Below are 19725 nucleotides of genomic sequence, written 5' to 3' on the forward strand. Positions count from 1 at the left end.
GTGGGCAGGGAAAGTGTCTATCAACTCTGTTGTATTGGACTCTCCCAAGTGCTTAGTACAGTGTTGTTTGTTGTTAATGGCATTTGTGAAGCGCTTACAATGTGCCAAGGACTGTACTAAGCGCTGGGGTAGATACAAACTAATTAGGTTGGACACACTCCATGTCCCACATGGGGCTCACAGTTTTAATCCCCGTTTGACAGAGGAGGTAACTGAGACACAGAGAAGTGCAGTGTCTCGCCCAAGGTCACGCAGCAGACAAGTGGTGGAACTGGGATTAGAACCCAGGTCCTTCTGACTTCTAAGCCCCTGCTCTATCCACTAGGCCACGCTGCTTCTACAGCTGATTGATTGATTGACTGACGCATAATGCAGGCAGGCTCAGGGAGCCCAGCAAGATTCTTGGCTTCAAATGGGACAGGGGAGTTAAGGCTGAGGCTATATTCGCCCACACTGCAAAAGTCACGTGATACAGCTGACCCTAAGAATCAGCCTCCACTGTGCCTCCAGGAAACTGACACCCCACCCCCCACGACCCCCAACAAGGTTAACGCTTTTGCCGTTTCACTCTCTGGCCATTAGAGACCCGTGCTGTCCCGATGAAACCCAACTCCAGGTTATTGATGATGGTGTTTATTCAGTGCTGACTCTGTGTCGAGAACAATTCTAAGCACTGGGGTGGATACAAGTTAATTAGGACGGATGCAATCCCTGTCCCACGTGGGGCTCACAGTCTAAGTAGGAGGGAGGCAGGATGGGTATTGGACCCCCATTTTACAGATGAAGAAACAGAGAAGTTAAGTGACTTGCCCAAGGTCACACAGCAGGTACATGGCAGAACAGGATTAGAACCCAGGTCCTCTGACTTCTAGGCCTCTGTTCTTTCCACTGAATCATGCAGCTTCTGGTTGCATTAATCAATTAACCAGTCAGCTGATGGTATTTATTGAGGGCCCACTGTTTGCTGACTTTCATACTAAGCGTTTGGAGAGTACGATAATAATGGTGGCATTTGTTAAGCACTTACTATGTGCGAAGCACTGTTCTAAGCGCTGGAGAGGATACAAGGTCATCAGGTTGTCCCACTTGGGGCTCCCAGTCTTCATCCCCATTTTAAAGATGAGGTAACTACTGCACAGAGAAGTAAAGTGACTTGCCCAAAGTCACACAGCTGACAAGCGGCTGAGCCGGGATTTGAACCCATGATCTCCGACTCCCAAGCCCGGGCTCTTTCCACTGAGCCACGCTTATTTGCTATTGTTTTAATGAGATGTTCATCCCCTTGATTCTATTTATTGCTATTGTTTTTGTCTGTCTGTCTCCCCCGATTAGACTGTAAGTCTGTCAAAGGGCAGGGACTGTCTCTGTTACCAATTTGTACATTCCAAGCGTTTAGTACAGTGCTCTGCACATAGTAATCACTCAATAATACTACTGAATGAATGGAGTTAAGAGTCCCGTTTCCTGCCCATCCGGCTGTCAGATGGCCGACGACGGGAGGCACCGAGTAGCCTGGACGGACGTCCTGGGATGTGAGACCATCAGGACCCTCCTGCGAGAAGGGGGCAGGGAGAGGGGAAATAATAATAATAATAATGATAATAATATTGGTATTTGTTAAGTGCTTACTATGTGCAGAGCACTATTCAAAACGCTGGGGTAGATACGGGGTAATCAGGTTGTCCCACATGAGGCTCACAGTTAATCCCCATTTTACAGATGAGGTAACTGAGGTACAGAGAAGTTAAGTACCTTGCCCACAGTCACACAGCTGACAAGTGGCAGAGCCGGGAGTCGAACTCATTAGAAGCAGCGTGGCTCAAGGGAAAGAGCCCGGGCTTGGGAGTCAGAGATCATGGGTTCGAATCCCAGCTCTGCCGCTTGTCAGCTGTGTGACTGTGGGCAAGTCACTTAACTTCTCTGGGGCCTCAGTTACCTCATCTGTAAAATGGGGACTGTGAGCCCCACGTGGGGCAACCTGATTCCCCTGTGTCTACCCCAGGTCTTAGAACAGTGCTCTGCACATAGTAAGCGCTTAACAAATACCCAACATTATTATTATTATTGTTAAGCAGGCCTGCTTCAAGGGAAAGTCCCAGAATCCCTCGGGAGGCCTAATTTGCAGTCACAATAAAGGGCCAATCCGGAGTCGAGTTGGAGACGGCGCCGTTAAAAGCCGCAGTCTAGCGCCCTCTGCTGTGCGTTCAAGGAGCTGCGGGGCTCCGCGATCCAACAGGGAAGGTGATGGGTCACAGTGGGGAGGAGTAATCGCCTTTATTAAGCTCTTACTGTGTGCAGAGCACTAGACTATGCTCTGGGAGAGAATGCTCAGGTGGATATCTGACAAGGTCCCCGTCTGCTGCGGGGTTTGCAGAGTAAAAGCACTTATTAAGCTCTCCCAGGGTGCTGAAGACCCTTTAAAGTGCCGGGAAAGAATACACGCGTGAGACCTTGACACAGTCCCTTGGAGGAATAAAATCGTCCCGCTGAAAACCCTCTCATTCCCACTCCTGCCTCAAGCAGTCCATCCATAGCATTTACTGAGCACCTACAGTGTGCAGGACATTCATTCATTCATTCAATAGTATTTATTGAGCGCTTACTATGAGCAGAGCACTGTACTAAGCACTTGGAATGTACAAATCGGTAACGGATAGAGACAGTCCCTGCCCTTTGACGGGCTTACAGTCTAATCGGGGGAGACAGACAAAAACAGTAGCAATAAATAGAATCAAGGGGATGAACATCTCATTAAAACAATAGCAAATAAATAGAATCAAGGTGATGTACATCTCATTAACAAAATAATACAATCAAGGTGATGTACATCTCACTAACAAGATGGCCACACCACCGCCCTTTTTAAACTGGCAGGGCACGCAGAGCGCTCAGGAGGGAAAGACAGAATTAGTAGACTCGATCCCTGCCCCCGAGGACCTTAGTGTCAGGCTGGGAAGACAGGCACTGAAATAATGTTGGTATTTGTTAAGCACTTACTACATGCAGGGCACTGTTCTAAGTGCTGGGGTAGATACAGGGTAATCAGGTTGTCCCATGTAGGGCTCACAGTCTTCATCCCCATTTTACAGATGAGGTAGCTGAGGCACAGAGAAGTGAAGTGACTTGCTCACAGTCACACAGCTGACAAGGGGCAGAACCGGGATTCGAACCCATGACCTCTGACTCCCAAGCCTGGGCTCTTTCCACTGAGCCATGCTGAAATAATTACGGAGAGGAGGAAGAAGAGAAGTGGGATGTGTACATGAGTTAGTGGAGGGATTAAAAGGAAGGCAAGGGGAAAGGGCAGGGAATGAAAAGAGGGAGAGAGGGAGGGGCAGGAAGGGAGCAGATCAGAATTCTCTTACTACCAATACACAGACTAGTGGAAAGATCACAGACCCGAGACCTAGAAGACCTGGGTTCTAATCCCAGATCTGCCACTTTTCTGCTCTGTGACCTTGGGCAAATCACTTCATTTCTCTGCACTTCAGTTTCCTCACCTGTTAGAAAAGGATTCAAAGTCTGTCCTCTTAAACTACTGCTTAGACTGTGAGTCCCACATGAGACAGGTACTGTGTCCTACCTGATGCCCTTGTATCTATTCCAGCACTTAGAACAGGGCTGGACACACAGTAAGTGCTTAGTAAATACCATAATGATTATTATTATTATAACCATAGTCTCCGCCCTTTCAGGCTGGCGGAGATAACCTGGAAAGAGGTGCTACCTCCATGTTATCCTTGTCAAAGGGCCCTCTAGTAGGTAGGAAAGCAGGGACTGGCCCATTCTTTCAGACTTCTCTCTCTCTCTCTCTACCTCAGCTCGCTTATTACCCCACTCTCTTCTCCCTCTATGCCCCAGCTTACACTCTTAATTGCTCTCAATCCAATTCACTGTGCCTTCTCACATCTTTCCCACTGCCAACCTCTTTCTTGCCCCACTCCCCACTACCTGGAGCTCCTTCCCCTTTCACAGCTGACATCATCATCATCATTATAAACTGTATTTATTGAGCTCTCTGCAGAGCACTGGACTAAGCAATTGGGAGAGTCTAGATCATCTTCAAAGTCCTGATGAAATCATCTCTCTTCCAGGAGGCCTTCCCTGATTTATTGCTAATCTCCTGCACCTGCCTCGTCGGAGCCACCTAAGCCCTTCTGGACTCACAACTTGGGTAACAACCTTTGTATGGATCTTTATACTCTGTTACTCTCCCCTACTGTAATTTATTTTTGTGTCTGTCTCCCCCAGAAGACTGTAAGCTTCTTAAGGGCAGGGGTCATGTCTACATATTCTATCGTACTCTTCTGAGCACTTAGTACAGTGTTTGACATACAGGAGGGCAACATTAAATGACTGATTGATTGGGAGTATGGGGTAATTCTTGTGATAGCCAAACATGTGGGTCTCCCCCCACCGGAGCCTTTATTTTCTCCCACATCAGTATCTCCATTGCTGCTTCTCCTATCCCCTCTCCCCCAGGGTCTCTGCTGAGGCCTCAATTCTCACCTCCGTCGGAGCCTCCAGCCCCGCTGACCCGTTCTCCTCTGCAGCCTCTGTCAGCAGACATAGCGGCCACCCTGGATCCTCTCCTTCCACAAATCAGGACACCCCTTCCCCAGCAAGGCCCACCTTTCTCTCCCTTTCTCACTCTCTGGGGAGATCATGTGTTCAAATTTAACTGAGATGCCCCTCCCCGCACCGCTACTCAGCTCGAGGTTCACAGCTGAGGGCTCACCTCTCACAGTCTGGGACTGAATCTTACTCTGGGGAACAACCCTAACTAACCCAAGGGGCCCTTCTCTGCTCCCTTGATTCCTGGGCCACCTAAAGACTTCAAGGGCAATGTCCCCTGCCCAAACTCTGCCCTGCAGGACACCTGGGCACCTCATCTTTTGCCCCACCCTCCTTAGCTCCAGAGAGGCTCAAGAGTCCACCCTACAGTCTCTGGAGGACCCAAAGGCGCACGAGCTCAAAATCCAGCACCCCAATCTTTTGGCATCTGTCCCCCACAAGGGACGAGGGGGCAAGCTGTAAATGAGAACCGGGCCTGGCATGTAGTCAGCACTTAACAAACACCATAATTAAGCATGGCTTAGTGGATAGAGCACGGGTCTGGGAGTCAGACGGTCATGGGTTCTAATCCTGACTCTGCCACTTGTCTGCTGAGTGACCTTGGGCAAGTCACTTCACTTCTCTGTACCTCATTTCCCTCACCGATAAAATGGGGATTAAGACTGTGAGCCCCATGTGGGACAACCTGATTACCTTGTATCTACCCCAGCGCTTAGACAGTTTGGCATAATAATGATAATGTTGGTATTTGTTAAGTGCCTACTATATGCAGAGCACTGTTCTAAACTCTGGGGTAGATACAGGGTAAGCAGGTTGTCCCACGTGAGGCTCACAGTCTTAATCCCCATTTTACTGATGAGGTACTGAGGCACAGAGAAGTTAAGTGACTTGCCCACAGTCACGCAGCTGCCAAGTGGTGGAGCCAGGATTCGAACCATGACCTCTGACTCCCAGGCCCAGGCTCTTTCTACTGAGCCACGCCGCTTCTCTACTATACTGGCATATAGTAAGCGCTTAACAAATACCATCGTGATTATTATGTCCAGCCTGATTTGCTTGTATCCACTCCAGCGCTTATTACAGTGTCTGATACATAGCAAGCGCTTAACACCATTAAAGCCCGGGCTTGGGAGTCAGAGGTCTTGGGTTCTAATCCCGGCTCTGCCACTTAGCTGTGTGACTTTGGGCAAGTCACTTCACTTCTCTGTGCCTCAGTTACTCCATCTGTAAAATGGGGATGAAGACTGTGAGAACCACGAGGGCCAACCTAATGAACTTGTATCTACCCAGCGCTTAGAATAGTGCTTGGCACGTAGTAAGTGCTTAACAAATACCAACATTATTATTACATGGAGGGGAAGGACAGGCCAGCTCAGCCCCTTGGAAAATCCCATGCGGGAAGGCCTCTGGTTTGGGCTGTGGGTAGCAGAGGCGTCGCCTTTGACCGTTCATCCTGCCCGGATCCAAGCGGATCCGGCCCCGCATCCAGCGCTTCGCATCAAGTGGCTCCAGTGGTTGCCTATCAACCTCTGCACAAAACAAAAACTTCTCACTCTAGGCTTCAAGGCTCTCCATCACCTTGACCCTCCTACCTCTCCTCCCTTCTCTCTTTCCACTGCCCACCCCACACGCTCCGCTCCTCTGCCGCCCACCTCCTCACCGTCCCCCGTTCTCTCCTATCCCGCCGTCGACCCCCGGGCCACGTCCTCCCGCTGTCCTGGAACGCCCTCCCTCCTCACCTCCGCCAAACTGATTCTCTTCCCCTCTTCAAAACCCTACTTAAAGCTCACCTCCTCCAAGAGGCCTTCCCAGACTGAGCTCCCCTTTTCCCTCTGCTCCCTCTAACCACCCCCCCTTCACCCCTCTGCAGCTAAGCCCTCTTTTCCCCCCTTTCCCTCTGCTCCTCCCCCTCTCCCTTCCCCTCCCCTCAGCACTGTACTCGTCCGCTCAACTGCATATATTTTCACTACCCTATTTATTTTGTTAATGAGATGTACATCACCTTGATTCTCTTTGCTATTGTTTTAAGGAGATATTCATCCCCTTGATTCGATTTATTGCTATTGTTCTTGTCTCTCCGTCTCCCCCGCTTAGACTGTAAGCCCGTCAAAGGGCAGGGACTGTCTCTATCTGTTACCGATTTGTACATTCCAAGCGCTTAGTACAGTGTTCTGCACATAGTAAGCGCTCAATAAATATTATTTAAAAAAGAAAAAAGTGGCCGCAACCCGCGCTCCGCCCGCCGGCGGCCGTCCCGCGCGCGGCACTGCCCTCTAGTGGCCACTCGGAGCCGGGCACGCATCCCGTCCGCAGGACAAGCGGCGGGGTCGGGCCTGCCTCCCCAGCTCCAGGCCCTCACCAAGGGCTACTCATTTGTGGAGCCCAGGGCAGCAGCAGCCGGTGGGCTGGGGGTGCCCTGAAAGGAACAGGGAGAAGCCATCCCCCCACCTCTATCGCCAGCCCAATCTCCCGTGCTCCCTGTTGTGATTTACCGGGGGCAGGGGGACCTTGAGGCAGAGCCAGCTGGGGTACCGGCCAGCAGAACCCCCAGGCTAGGTACTCTGCCACTTAACCTCTTCGACTTCAGTTCCCTCATCTGCAAAATGGGGATGAAATGCCTGCTCTCCATCTCCCTTAGACTGGGAACCCTGTGTGGGATGGGGACTCCGCCCCCACCTGATCATCTTCGGCTCACCCCGGCGCTTAGTACGGTGCTTGACGCCTAGTAAGCACTTAACAGATGCCACACTCATTCTTCTTATTGTTGTTATTACTCATTCATTCATTCATTCAATAGTATTTATTGGGCGCTTACTATGTGCAGAGCACTGTACTAAACGCTTGGAATGCACAATTTGGTAATAGATAGAGACGATCCCTGCCCATTGACGGATTAATAGGTGCATGGCACCTCTGAAAGCGGGGGGGGGAGGGAGGGAAGGGGGAGGAGGGAGGAGGGGTGTACTGAGACCGTGATTGCTCAGAAGAGGAGGAGGGGAAGGAGGGTTGGGCTCCAAGCGATCTGGCTACCATGAGGAAGCTCCAAGCTACCCGTGGTATTCAACTTCGGGTCCCTGGAAAGGGGCACCTGTAGGCAGAGAAGCCCCAGAGCTTGGTGCCCGGTACCTGATACCCACTGGGTCCTTCTCCCCTTTACCCAGAGGTTGGCTCGGGCCCAAGGACACCCAGTGTTCTCTGACCCCCTGCAACTGAGGAACAACCCCTTCTGATCATTCCATAGTTCTGGGGGTGGGCGATCAGCCTTTCCCCTTCCTGCCTCTCAGCCGATCCCTGCTAGCCACCCAATCTCCCTGGTCTCTCGCCCCTCCTCAGTAGCCCAGCGACCCCCTAAGTCAGACCCCTCCTTCTGCTCCACCTTTGTCAGACTAAGTATAGGCAAGACCGGGGAACTCGGAGCCTGGCACGGGCCTGGGACAACTTCTGGGTAAATCAAGGCCTGAGGAAGAGGCAGTGCAGAGGTGGGGAGGCGGGAAGCTGAGGGCACGTGGAGGCTCCAGCTCAGTGTGGCGGTCAGTGGGCTCTTGATCACTGAGATTCCCAGCAAGGCCGGCCAGGGACATTGATGTCCCGCCTCCTGAGGATGGATACCTGGGAGACCCCTCCTCTTTCTGTACCGGGGCTGGTGGGGGCAAGGGGCAGGGGGATGGGGGCTGCCATGTACTCCAGCTGCTCAGTATTCAGATTCCCACTCTGGCTAAACACCTCTTCACATAAGCTGTGAGTCGGGTTTATTTATAATTGGCGAGCGCCACTGGCGGAGGGTGGTCCCATGAGGTCAGGGGGGTTGTCTCTGGGGAGCTTGCAGCTCTGGAAGAAGGGCATCAGTCTCTTGCTGGCCCCCCTCCCAGACCCACCCTTGCCCCCCCTCCCGGGCCCACCGCAGGCTCATCCCAGTCAATGGAGTCTGGGCTTGGGGGGTATAGGGGGATTCTGTGAACCACCTGTCCTCGAGTGTGCATGGAACCAGTCTGGGCTCCCGGGGCCCATAGTCTGGGCTAATCTGATGGCAGCTCCTTCAGCTTCTTCCGGGGGGCAGCTATCATGGTGGGCAGATAGCAGCGGGTCACCGATTCCTCTGCCCCGTCTCAGGGCAATCGGGCACAGGATGGGACTCCCCCGACTCCGAGCCAGGCCCCAGAACACGTGTGCCACTTCCTGGCCCAAGGGGTCCCCAATTTTTAGCACTCGCTCAACTCCTGGACACAATGGAGAAGGCTATGGGCAGGTTATGCGTGCTCTCTCTCTCTGTCTCTCTCACTCTTTCTCCCTCCCCACCCCACCACCCCCTACACTGCCCAAACCCACCCCATTGCCTTGTTCTGGCTTCCACAGCCTCTGCCCGAGAACTGCCCAACCTCTAGACTGGTACCACAGGGCACAGCCAGGAACCCTCCCTACCTCCCTACACCGATTCCGCCTCCTGGGAGTACCAGCCCTTCTCTGTCGGGGCCAGCACCCCAACAAAGGGCTAACCTTGGGCCTGGTGTGGCTGGAGAGTTGGCCCTTGTTCTGGCTAGGGAGATGGCACCTGCCCCGACTTGGGTGGGCTCTGACCCATAACTCCACCCTCTCCTGTGGCACTGAGCCCCCTCCTCTCCCCAAGTTGACCCCTCAGACTGGCTCAAAGGCTAGGGAAATCAACCAGAGCCCAAGCGGGGGCCCGAGAAATGCCTCATCTTCTCCCTCCCCAACTTCTTCTCAACCAGCTTGCGGGGTGGAAGGGGAGGGCAGGGCCCAGCAGACCAATTTTATCAGCAGAAAAGCTAGGCACCAGCCAGGACAGGATACCTAGACACTAGGACCTCTTCCCCTAGACCCAGCAGAGATCCATCTGGTATCCCCTAGAGTCTGGGGAAGGGGGTCCCCAGCGCTCAGCCTTAGAGACTTCCATAGCAGAGTTGGGGTGGGGGTATTACTCAGAAAACCTGGGGCAGTCTCCAAGGGGTCCCCAACCCAGTCCGTTCCTTCCAGCTGTCCCGGGGTGACAGCTAGAGACCTCACTGGTTCCAGCTACCCTGGAGCAAGGGCCAGGATCACCCCCCTCAGACCAGGGAAGTTCTGCAGTCTGTTCACACAAGATTGCTGGCAAGATCTGCCTGACTTGGGCCACAGGCCGGTACCCCTCTGAGAAACATGGCTCCTTTAGGCATGGGCAGGACACCAGTCCCATGGCAAACACTGGGGCAGAGTTACCCTCATGCTTAACAGAACCACTCTGGAGCCCACCAACCTAGGAGATGAGTCCTGGGAACCTCTAGAATGGGAATCCAGGGCGGAGACCCCAGCCATATCCCCTACAGCCCAGTCCCCCTTAGGACTTGGTCTCTGGGTATCCTATGAAGGGGCCGGGAAGGACCCACCCTCCCAACACACAAACACACACACAAGCACACACATACACACACATCAGTACCACCAAGAAATAGCTGGGTGGGGTCCAACTGGGGTGATCCAATGAGGAGACTAAATGAAGTATTTCCAGGGAGGGAGTGGCCGAAGGTCTGTAGCCGGAAAGCCTGGACAGGTCGCTTGGACCCCAAAGACTCCATCTCATATTGGCCTTTCCTTCTGATCCTGGTTTATCCAGAGCAGAAACTCTTGCTTTCTCCCATTCAACTGCACCTCCACCCACAGCTCCCCATGCCTCCCAGTTGAGGTGAGATTGCTGCCCCAGTTCAAAGCACCCCTCACCTCTACAGGCTGGTCATTCCTCTCAAAGCCCAGGAGCAACTCTGGACCTCTCCTTGGGCCTCCTGACTGTCCCCAAAGGCCTAAGACCTCAACTCTCCTTTTCCCTGCAGGATGGGAGAGGGCAGAGGAGTGAGGAGGAGACCAGCAATCACCTGGCCTGTGAGAGTCACAGAGCCAGAGGAGCCCAGGGGGCTGGGGGGAGAAGGAGGACGGTCAGCCAAACCCAGAACTGCCCCATATCTGAGGTCCCAGGGGAGATTGGGGTTTGGGATTGGGATGGCCCACCTAGCTGTGGGAGTATCCAGGGCAGGGATGCTCCACTCAGTTACCAGGCAGTCTGGAGCCCTGGTAATGCTGCAGATGACCTGTCTGGCTGTCCCTAAGGGCCAGCTGGGGGCTCACCCACGGTAGGGATGAAGACGTGATGGCCAGACATGACTGCCCGACAGCAAACAGCACCCCTCAGAGGGCTCAACTTCCCTGGGCAGACAGGGACGGTCCCTCTCCCCATGGCCCCGATGCACCAGGACCCCGTGTTTTCTCTTCTGGAGACAAGCCTGCCCTCCCCGCTACTCTCTTCTCCACAAATGGCTCCAGCCTCCAAATAGGAAGCCCAGAGTTAAGAGGCTGGTCAAGCTCAGCAACCAGTCGAGGCACAACTGGGGAGATGGACCAGAGGGGGAGAGGGCAGCCTGCATCACCACATTCCAATCCCAGCCAGTTCTGGGCTACCCACCCAGGACCTTGAGAGCTCTGTCACTCCCCGACCCGGCAGTCACGAAACCGGGCACGGACACCCGACTCCTTCTCTCAGGGTCCGAGAAGAATATGCCTGCCAGGACTAGGGCTCATGCACAGAAACGGGGTGTTGGGAGCGGGGGAGCTGGTGGAGTTCTTGGTCCTTGACTGGTGAAGGGGTCATTTGCCCCGTGGGTGAGGGTAGGCCATTGGGCAAAATTTTCTCCTGGTAAAGGAAGGAACTGAGGGCAGGGTGAGGTGAACTTGTGGTCTGCAGGGTGAGGTGAACTTGTGGTCTCCAGGCTGAACCTTCTGCTTTTCTCGGCACACCCAATGCCCACTCACGGCAGCTTCACCCTCCATTTCAGCTCCGATATGCCAAGCCTGCCAGCCCAGGCCTGGAGGGAACTCTACTTCTGGCTTCTTATTTCCAGGGCAGGGACAGATATGGGGTGTGTCCCTCTCAGTGCAGGGGCCACTAAGTAAACAGAGCCTCATCTTTCTCCCCCTGCACAGTAGAGTTTGAGGAAGAAAGATGGGGAGAGGTTAGGAAGAGTAGGAGAAGTAAGTGAACGCAGGTGGAGGAGGAAAAGCAAGAGGAACAGGAGGAGGAAGAGAAGCAAGAGGAACAGGAGGAGGAGGAAGAGGAGGAGAAAGAAGAGGAGGAGGAAGAGAAGAGTTTGAGCTACCAACAGCCCAGGCTTCCTTCAGAGGCATATGGAGGGACCACCTTCCCAGAAGGTGGTGCTGGGAAGTGGAGGCCTGTGGGCCATCTCTTCCCCCTTCACGTCCCTCCTTCGCACCTGTTCCCTCCCCAACTGCCTTCCCTAAAAGCTTCAAAGAGTTCATCTGGGCCCTGGCAGCAAGGACCACGACTCCCACCGGGCATCCAGGATCTCGTCCTGTCCCACGGCTCAGGGCCCACTGGGTCGGCCTTCCGATGAGGGGGCGGGGCAGGCCGTTGACCTCCAGCCACCTGCCCAGACCACCCCTAAATGAGCCCGACTGGCTAAAACAGCAATTTCAGGGCTGCTTGCTCCACATGACCGGTGGATCCTGGCCTATCTCTGTGGACCCACGCAGAGCCTCTGGTACCACCCCTTCCTCACGTTTGCTTCTCTGGGCCCAGGGGGCCACAGAAGGGAAAAACACAAGCCCCCTCCCCTCCCAACCACCCTCCACTCCCCGCTCAACCCTCAAAGGAGGAGGCTTTCCAGTCCTTCGCCGACTCCTCCACTGTCCGGACCCATAAAGCACCCCCGGCCTACTCAGTCCTAAATTCCCCATCCACTCCCTTTATGCCGAGGGCAACCAGACGCTGGACAGGAGCCCCCTGCCCCAGTGCTCGGCCCAGAAGCAACCCTCATCCCCGGCCTGGCGCTGGGCACCTTTGGCAGGGACACAGGGTGGATGAAAACCCGCTCCTCCGGCCCACGGTGATTTTCTCTCTCCTAGGTGTCAGGGGAAGGGGGTGAGGTAGACCCATTCTGCCCAGACCAGTTAACAGCCAGGCCCGGGACAGAGGACGACGAAAGAGACTCCCGACCCCGGGGGGACTCTGCTCGGACCCAGCGTCGTAGCCCACGGCCCGGCTGGGGAGCAGGGTATTCACCACCCCCACGCCCAAACCCTGGGGCAGAGGTGCGGGGATGGTGAAGACCCTTCTCCCCACTCCCACGGCCTGGAGAAGCCCGGACCTCTCCACGGGCCGGCAACTGGAGAGGGATCCCAACGGAGACCCATGCTGAAAATGACCCGTCCCCTAAATGTCCCCACATGAGTTAGCATCAAACTCCCCGAGGGGAAGCCTCGCCCCGCAAAAAAACTCCGGCGCCCACTCCCTCTCGCCAAGCTGCCCAAGGCCGGGCCGGGGAAGGGAGGGGGGACGGTGAAGCGCGCCAAAGGACCCTCCAAGTTCAGCTCTCCAGATCAAGCCAGGGTCCCTGCTCCCCCTCCCCCATGCCCCCCGACCCCCTTTTCTTTCCCCCGGCTCCAGACCAAAAGCCGGGAAGGAGGTGATTGATCCCAGGATGGCGAGAGCAGATCCCGATTCCCAGAAGGCGCCGGATGCGGGGGGCGCGTGATAGGGGTCGGCCCCGTGGCCCGATCCCTCGCACAGTGTCTGAGGACGTGTCCGGCCCACTGCCTAGCCCCCCCGACCCCTCGCTCGGAAAGCAAAGTTAGGCCTAGAGGAGCCCCCCTCCCTCCCTCTACCCGGCGGCACCCCGAACCCGGCGCCTGCAACCGAGGAATTACATAAACCTCCTGCTCCTTTACCGCCTTCGGATGAGAGGCTAAACTGTTGCTATTTAGTGGGAGGAGAAAATCAGATTCTCATTCTTTCAGCACGAGGGGAGATTTTTTTGGGGGGGGGGGGGTTCAAGAAAAAGTAAATAGAAGAGTGATCTTTCGGAATGAGGGCTGGAGTCAACCTGGAAATACCCACACCCGAGTTAGCATCTTCAGTGGGAAAACCTCGAGCACCCACACACACATTCGCCAGGCTCACACGCTCACACACTCTCACATGCACACACTCGCAACGCCCAATCGCACACGACGCACACAGTCCACGCACACACTAGAGCGCGCACTCACACTCCCACTCCCACTCCCCTGAGATCTGAGGGTGGGGGGTCGGGGAAAGGGGGGGGGTCGCGAAGAGCGGTCTTACATGGACGTGATGTTCCTTGAGATATCCGTGATGTTGATGCTCGCATTGCCATTGCTGGGCCCCGAATCCTGCCCCTCCAAGAGGGGGAACAGATTCCCATCGTCGGGATTCTTGCAGTCGATCTCCGTCCTGCTGCAGACACAGTTGGCTGGGCACGCCAGCACGGAGCCCAGATGGTCCAGCCACAAGCTCCCCACCAAGAAAACCCTCCAGAAACGGCACTTGGAAGGAGGGCAAAGAGAGGTATCCATCTCCGAGAGGAGGAGGAGGAGGAGGAGGAGGAGGAGGAGGGAGAAAAGGGGAGTAGGGGGGAGGGGGTGAAGAGGGGGGGAGGAGGAAACAAAGGCAGAGGGATTTGGGGAGGGGGAGGGTGGGGAGGGGGACGGGGGAGGGCGGAGGGAGGGGAAGGGAAATCTCTGCCTCTGAAAGGCCGAGGGATCAGAGGCAAAATCCCCCGGCGGACGAAGCCATGGTAGCCAGCGGTCAGCCGAGGAGCGATAAGGCCCCTCCGGGCGCGGGTCTGAGACGCGCCGCCGAACGGACCGGCCGCTGCCCTGTGGATTCCAGGTCGGGAAGAGGCGCTCCCTCCGACTCCGATACTTGGCAGGGTTGGCAACAGAGGATGGGGAGGCGGAAAGGGAAAAAAAAAAAAAATGGTGCTAAAGTCACCAAGTCCCACCTACTGGGCAGAATTAAAACTGACACACCTGCAAAACCCACACGCACACACAGACCCGCACACAGGCGCGCAAGCACACCCACACTCACCCACAGGGACACACGGACACAGACGGACACAGACGGACGGACGGCCAGACAGACAGACAGACAGACAGACAGAGGCGCGGGCGGAGGCCGCCGGTCCCGCTTGCTGGCGCGGTGGCTGCTGCAGCGGCGACCGCCTCCTTTCAGCCCGCCCGCCCGCCCGCCGGAATGCACAAACGCTGCCTCTGCTTCCGAAAAGGGATGGGAGCGTCGAGCGGTCTTCCTCGAGGCTCCCTCCCTCCTCCTCCTCCTCCTCCTCCTCCTCCCACCCCTCCTCTTCCCCTCCTCAGCGGGGAACAGTCACATCTCTCCTCCCCCACCAACCCAACCCGTCCCTCCCGGTCCTCCCCACCTTCCCTTTCCCCACCCATCCCTGTCCCCTCCCTCTCCTTTTCCCACCCATCCCTCACTCCCCCCAACACAACACACCTTTTGATCCCTCCTATCCTTCCCCCTGTTAATGAACCCCTCTTTTCCCCCCTTCTCGTCCTTCCCCCCCGCCCTCAACTGCCCCTCCCTCATCCATCCCCCCCCCCACTTCTCCCAAACTGGACCCTCTCTCGTCCCTTCCACCCGTCCAGCCCCTCTCCATCTCTCCCTCCCCCACCCACCCGGTCGCCCCCTCTTTCCCCTTTCCTCCCTCCCCTTCCTCGCCCTTTCTCCCTCTCTTCCTCCCCTCGCTCCATCCCCGGCGGATCGACCCTCTCTGCCCCAAGAGGAAGGGCAGACCGAAGGGAGGGGGCAAAGTTCCGTTCGGGGAAGCAGGGCTTGGATTCCCTTCACTTCTTTTTTTTTTCCTCTCCCTCCCTCCCCCGTTTTGCTGCAGCCCGGACTTGGGGAAGGGAGAGGAAATAAATGCGGAGCGCTCCCGCAGCCAGGACGGGACCTGGGGCTGGAGCTGGGGCTAGAGCTGGGCCTGGGGATGGGGGTGGGCTGAGGCTGGGGCTGGGGGTGGGTCCGGGCCTGGGCCTGGGGCAACAATTCCAGAATTGTCCACCCTGTGCGAGAGTCCTGGCTGGGGTCTGCGCTGCGGTGGGACCGAGATCCGGGCAAGGACTCTGGTGTTTGTGTGTGGATGGGGGTCGGGGTCCCCATGAGCCCTTCAGCAGATGCCACCCAGGGTGGCAGACGGACCGAGAGAGAGGGAAGAAGCCGGGACTGGCAGAGCCGAAGGCTCCCGGAGCTTCCAGAGGGCAGGACGCCAGTCGAAAGGCGGAGAGAATTAAGATGCAGGGCGCATTTTGGGCAAGCGCTGGCCCGGTCCCATCGGAGTCCCACCGGGGCCTGGCTTTGTCGGCCTCGACCGGCCCCTCCTGGACCCAGCCTCCTCGACCCCTCAGGACCTCCATCTCCATCCCGGAGAGAGAAGGGGGCTGGAGGATGGGGGGGGGGGGCGGAGGTGGCACCGCTCCGGACACAGGTGCGTGTCTTACGCCAGGGCGGGAAGGAAAGTCAATAAACCCAAATACCTTGGAAGTCTCGGCTGTTCACTGGGAAAATCAGATCGGGGGGAGAAGAGAGAGAGGAGAAGATGGGGGGGTCGCTCAGGAGAAGGTGCAAGGCGCAGGGGGGGGGAAGGGAGACACTCCCAAAAAAGGGTTGACAGACACCCGTTTGCAAGGAGCCCGGAGAGCAGAACGCATTGGCATCCAGCCGGCTCCGCGTCCCTGGATTCGTCGCTCTCCCCCTCCCTCCGCCCCCTTCCTGGAGCCCAGTGATGAGGGTGGTATTTGTGAACCGCTTACTATGTGCCAAGCACTGTTCTAGCGTGCGGGTGATGCGAGGCGCGGGCAGCCCCCAGGAGCCGGGAGGAAGGCGGGGAGGACCCTCCAGCCTGGGAAGGAACAGGAAACGTGACGATAAATGGCAGTTTCCGCGGCTGGCTGCCACTGTTTTAAGCGCCTACTACGTGCCAGGGACTGGTCTGAGTGCTGGGGTAGAGACGTGGTAATGGGGTTGTCCCACGTGGGGCTCACAGTCTTAATCCCCCTTTTACAGATGAGGGAACTGAGGCACAGGGAAGTTGAGTGACTTGCCCAGGGTCACAGCAGCAGACGAGTGGCAGAGCCGGAATTAGAACCCACGTCCTCTGACTCCCAGACCCGTGCTCTTGCCACTAGGCCGTACTGTTTCTTCATCTTCCCCGCCACCATCCCATACCTTGTGTTCCTAGAGCCCCATGGGCCTCGACATGATGTAATAATGATGGTATTTGTTAAGCGTTTCTATGTGCCAAGCACTCGACTATGTGCAAGATAATCAGGCTGGACACATTCCCTGTCCCACATGGGGCCAACCATCTAACGTGGAGAGGGAACAGGTATTTTATTCTCATCTTACAGATGAGGAAACTGAGGCCCAGAGAAGGTAAGGGACTTACCCAAGGTCACGCAGCAGGCCAGTGGCAGAATGGGATTAGAACCCAGGTCCTCTCACTCCCAGGCCTGTGCTCTTTCCAAGAGGCCATGCTGCTTCTCTAGCAAACTTGGTCTATCCTACCTGTTGCATAGATGGAGAAACTGAGGCCCAGATCTAGGTTGTCTCCCTTCTAGACTGTGAGCTCATGGTGGGCAGGAAAATATCCATCTGAAGTTATTTTGTACTCTCCCAAGCGTTTAGTACAGTACTTTGCACACACTAAGTTCTCAATAAATATGAATGAATGAATGAATGAATGAATGAATGAATGATGGGACAGAGCCTTCAGAGTCCCTCAGAGAAGCAGCATCAGGGAAGGATGGGAGTTCAGCAGATGGGTGCGAGTCATAAATGGAAAATGGATTTGTAGCTCTGGCTGATCCAGCGTCAAAGCAAAATAATGTGGTTTAAAAAGCCTTTTTTCTTAATTATGATTTTTACATTGCCGGAGCGGAGCGGCACATGGGTCTGAATGTTAGAACAAATTAGAACACTTTGGAGAGCTGGTGAAACTGGAGGCTGGGGACCCAGGGTCCGGCCGGAACCCACATTGCTCAATCAAGATGGGAAATGGGGCCCGAGGGTGGGAGCCGGAGAGCTGGCCATGAGATGGCAGGTTTTAGGACAGGATTAAGGACAGGGTTTTGGGGGCCAGCGATCAAGAGGGACGTGGAGGGAGAGGGGCTCCCGGGAAGAAGGGAGCGGTAGAGAGTCGGGTTTTGCAGTCTAGAGACCCCATTCGGAAGGCTGGGACACTCTACCTGCAGGTCCAGTGTGGGCAGACCCTGTAGACTGGAGGTTCCTCGTGGGCAGGGACGATGCCCACCACTCTGTTGAACTGTACTCTCCCAAACATTTATTACAGTGTTCTGCGCACCATAAGCACTCAATAAATATTACTAACAGTGATAATTCTGGTATTTGTTAAGTGCTAACGTGCCAAGCATCATACTCAGCACCAAGGTAGATACAGGATAATCAGTTTCCCCATGGGGCTCACAGTCTAAGTGGAAAGGAGAGTGGGTATTGTATCCCCATTTCATAAATGAGGAAACTGAGGCACAGAGAAGTTAAGCGACTTGCCCAAGGCCAGACAGCATGCAGGTGGCAGAGGCAGGATTAGAATCCAGCTCCTCTCACTCCCAGGCCCTGGCTTTCTCTATTAGGACGTACCTCTTCTCGATTGATTAATTGATTGAGCAGTCTTCACCAAAGGACTTCTGAGTTTCCCTTCTCTAAGGGGGAGGTATGAGTCCAACAGATATTTTCCCATCTTTGCTGGTCTCACCTCCCTCCCTACATCCACCAGGAGCAGTGGGAAACTGGACCGAGGAATGAATTTGCATCCAGAACAAAACTGGGCAGTTCCCCTGGGAGCCTGGCTGCCCTCCTGGGTCCAGGAGATGATGATGATGATGACGATTATCATTATCATATTCGTTATACGCTTATAGCAGGTCAAGCACTGTACAAAGCACTGGGTACAGTTACAAGTTAGATTGGATGCAGTATCTGTTCTACAGGGAATTCACAGTCTAAGTAGGAGGGAAGGACCAGTATGAATTTCCATTTTACAGATGAAGAAATTGAGGTATAGAGGTTAAGCAACTTGCCCAAGGTCACCCAGAAGACAAATGGCAGAGCCGGGATTAGAAGCCAGGTGCTCTGACTCCCAGGCCAGAGTTCTTTCCACTAGGCTGTGCTGCTCCTCATTCTAAGCCTCATTTCCAGAAAGGACCTGTCCCCCGCTTTCTCCCAATTTCTCCCCCTGTAGTGGAGCGCTTTTGGCCGCAGGACCCCCCCCTCATGATAGGAAACAGCTCAATGTCCTGACTGGGGGTGTGGGGTGTGGGGGGGTGTTTCGAGGATGAAAGACACCTCCTCCCATCCCCTTTCCTCCCTCTATGTCCAGCTGATAACACCTGAGGTCCAAGGTGAGGGAGGACAAAGACAAATCAAAGTTCCACCTTCTGACCAGACCATGTTTTCCTACCTATGTGTTCTTTCCCAGTGCTTTGTACAGAGCTCTGCACATAGTAAGTACTACACTACTACCAGCCTCCTGTGCCCAGCACACCCGAAGCCTAACTTCAAGCAGGGCCCTGTTGTTTCCCTTCTGAGGACAGAAGATTCCAAATCTCTTTCCACAGTGAAGTTCCTGACCCTTCCCCAAGGAATTTAAACTGGACAACAGGTCAGTGAAGTCTTCCAGACACAAATGGGATTCAGACCTATGGCCCCCACCACCTGCCACCACCACCAAATTCCTGCACACCTGCGGCTGGTGGAAGTGGGCAGGAGCCCTTGGGACTGAGATTCTCCTTGCCCATTGTCCCTGCTACTCCCCTGCCTGTCCTGGCTTTTGAGCCTTGCTCGTTCTTTTCCAAGTATCCTCTTCTCCTGTACTTGTTCTACCCCCTGTTCCTATACCTTCTGCTCTTGTACCCCCCGCCCCGTTCATGTATCTCCTGTTCCTGCGTCCCCTCTCTTGCATTCTCTGCTCCTGCACCCCATGCTCTCCCTGCTCCTGTATTCTCTGCATGACTGACTACAGAACTACCTGCTCCTATACCCCTGTTCCTGTAACTGATTCTTGCACCCCTGCCTCTGTATCCCCTGTTCCTGCATCCCCAGCTCCAGCATCAAATCCTCCTACATTTCCTATCTCTGTAACCCCAGATCTTATATCAACTGCTCCTTCACTGCTTGCTCCTGAATCCCCTATTTCTGCATCCCCTGCTTCTGTATATCTGGCTACTGTATTCCCTGCCCCTGTATACCCTGCTCCTATATATCTTCTCCTCCTTCACCCCCTGCTCCTGTATTCCCTCTTCTGATATCAC

At 55.2% G+C, this 19725-nt stretch overlaps 1 protein-coding gene across 2 annotated transcripts in view; it reads right to left on the reverse strand.

Moving 5' to 3' along the window:
- Window positions 1-14000, reverse strand: part of NTRK3 (neurotrophic receptor tyrosine kinase 3) — a 364188-nt gene extending 350188 nt beyond the window's left edge. For both annotated transcript variants that reach the window (XM_029065746.2, XM_029065747.2), the window contains exon 1: window positions 13700-14000. In XM_029065746.2, coding sequence (XP_028921579.1) covers window positions 13700-13950 — 251 coding nt within the window. In that variant the 5' untranslated portion in view covers window positions 13951-14000. The remainder of the gene's footprint in view (window positions 1-13699) is intronic.
- Window positions 14001-19725: the final 5725 nt, after the last annotated feature.

The sequence above is a fragment of the Ornithorhynchus anatinus genome, chromosome 5 (assembly GCF_004115215.2).
Source record: "Ornithorhynchus anatinus isolate Pmale09 chromosome 5, mOrnAna1.pri.v4, whole genome shotgun sequence".
Taxonomy (NCBI): Eukaryota; Metazoa; Chordata; class Mammalia; order Monotremata; family Ornithorhynchidae; genus Ornithorhynchus; species Ornithorhynchus anatinus.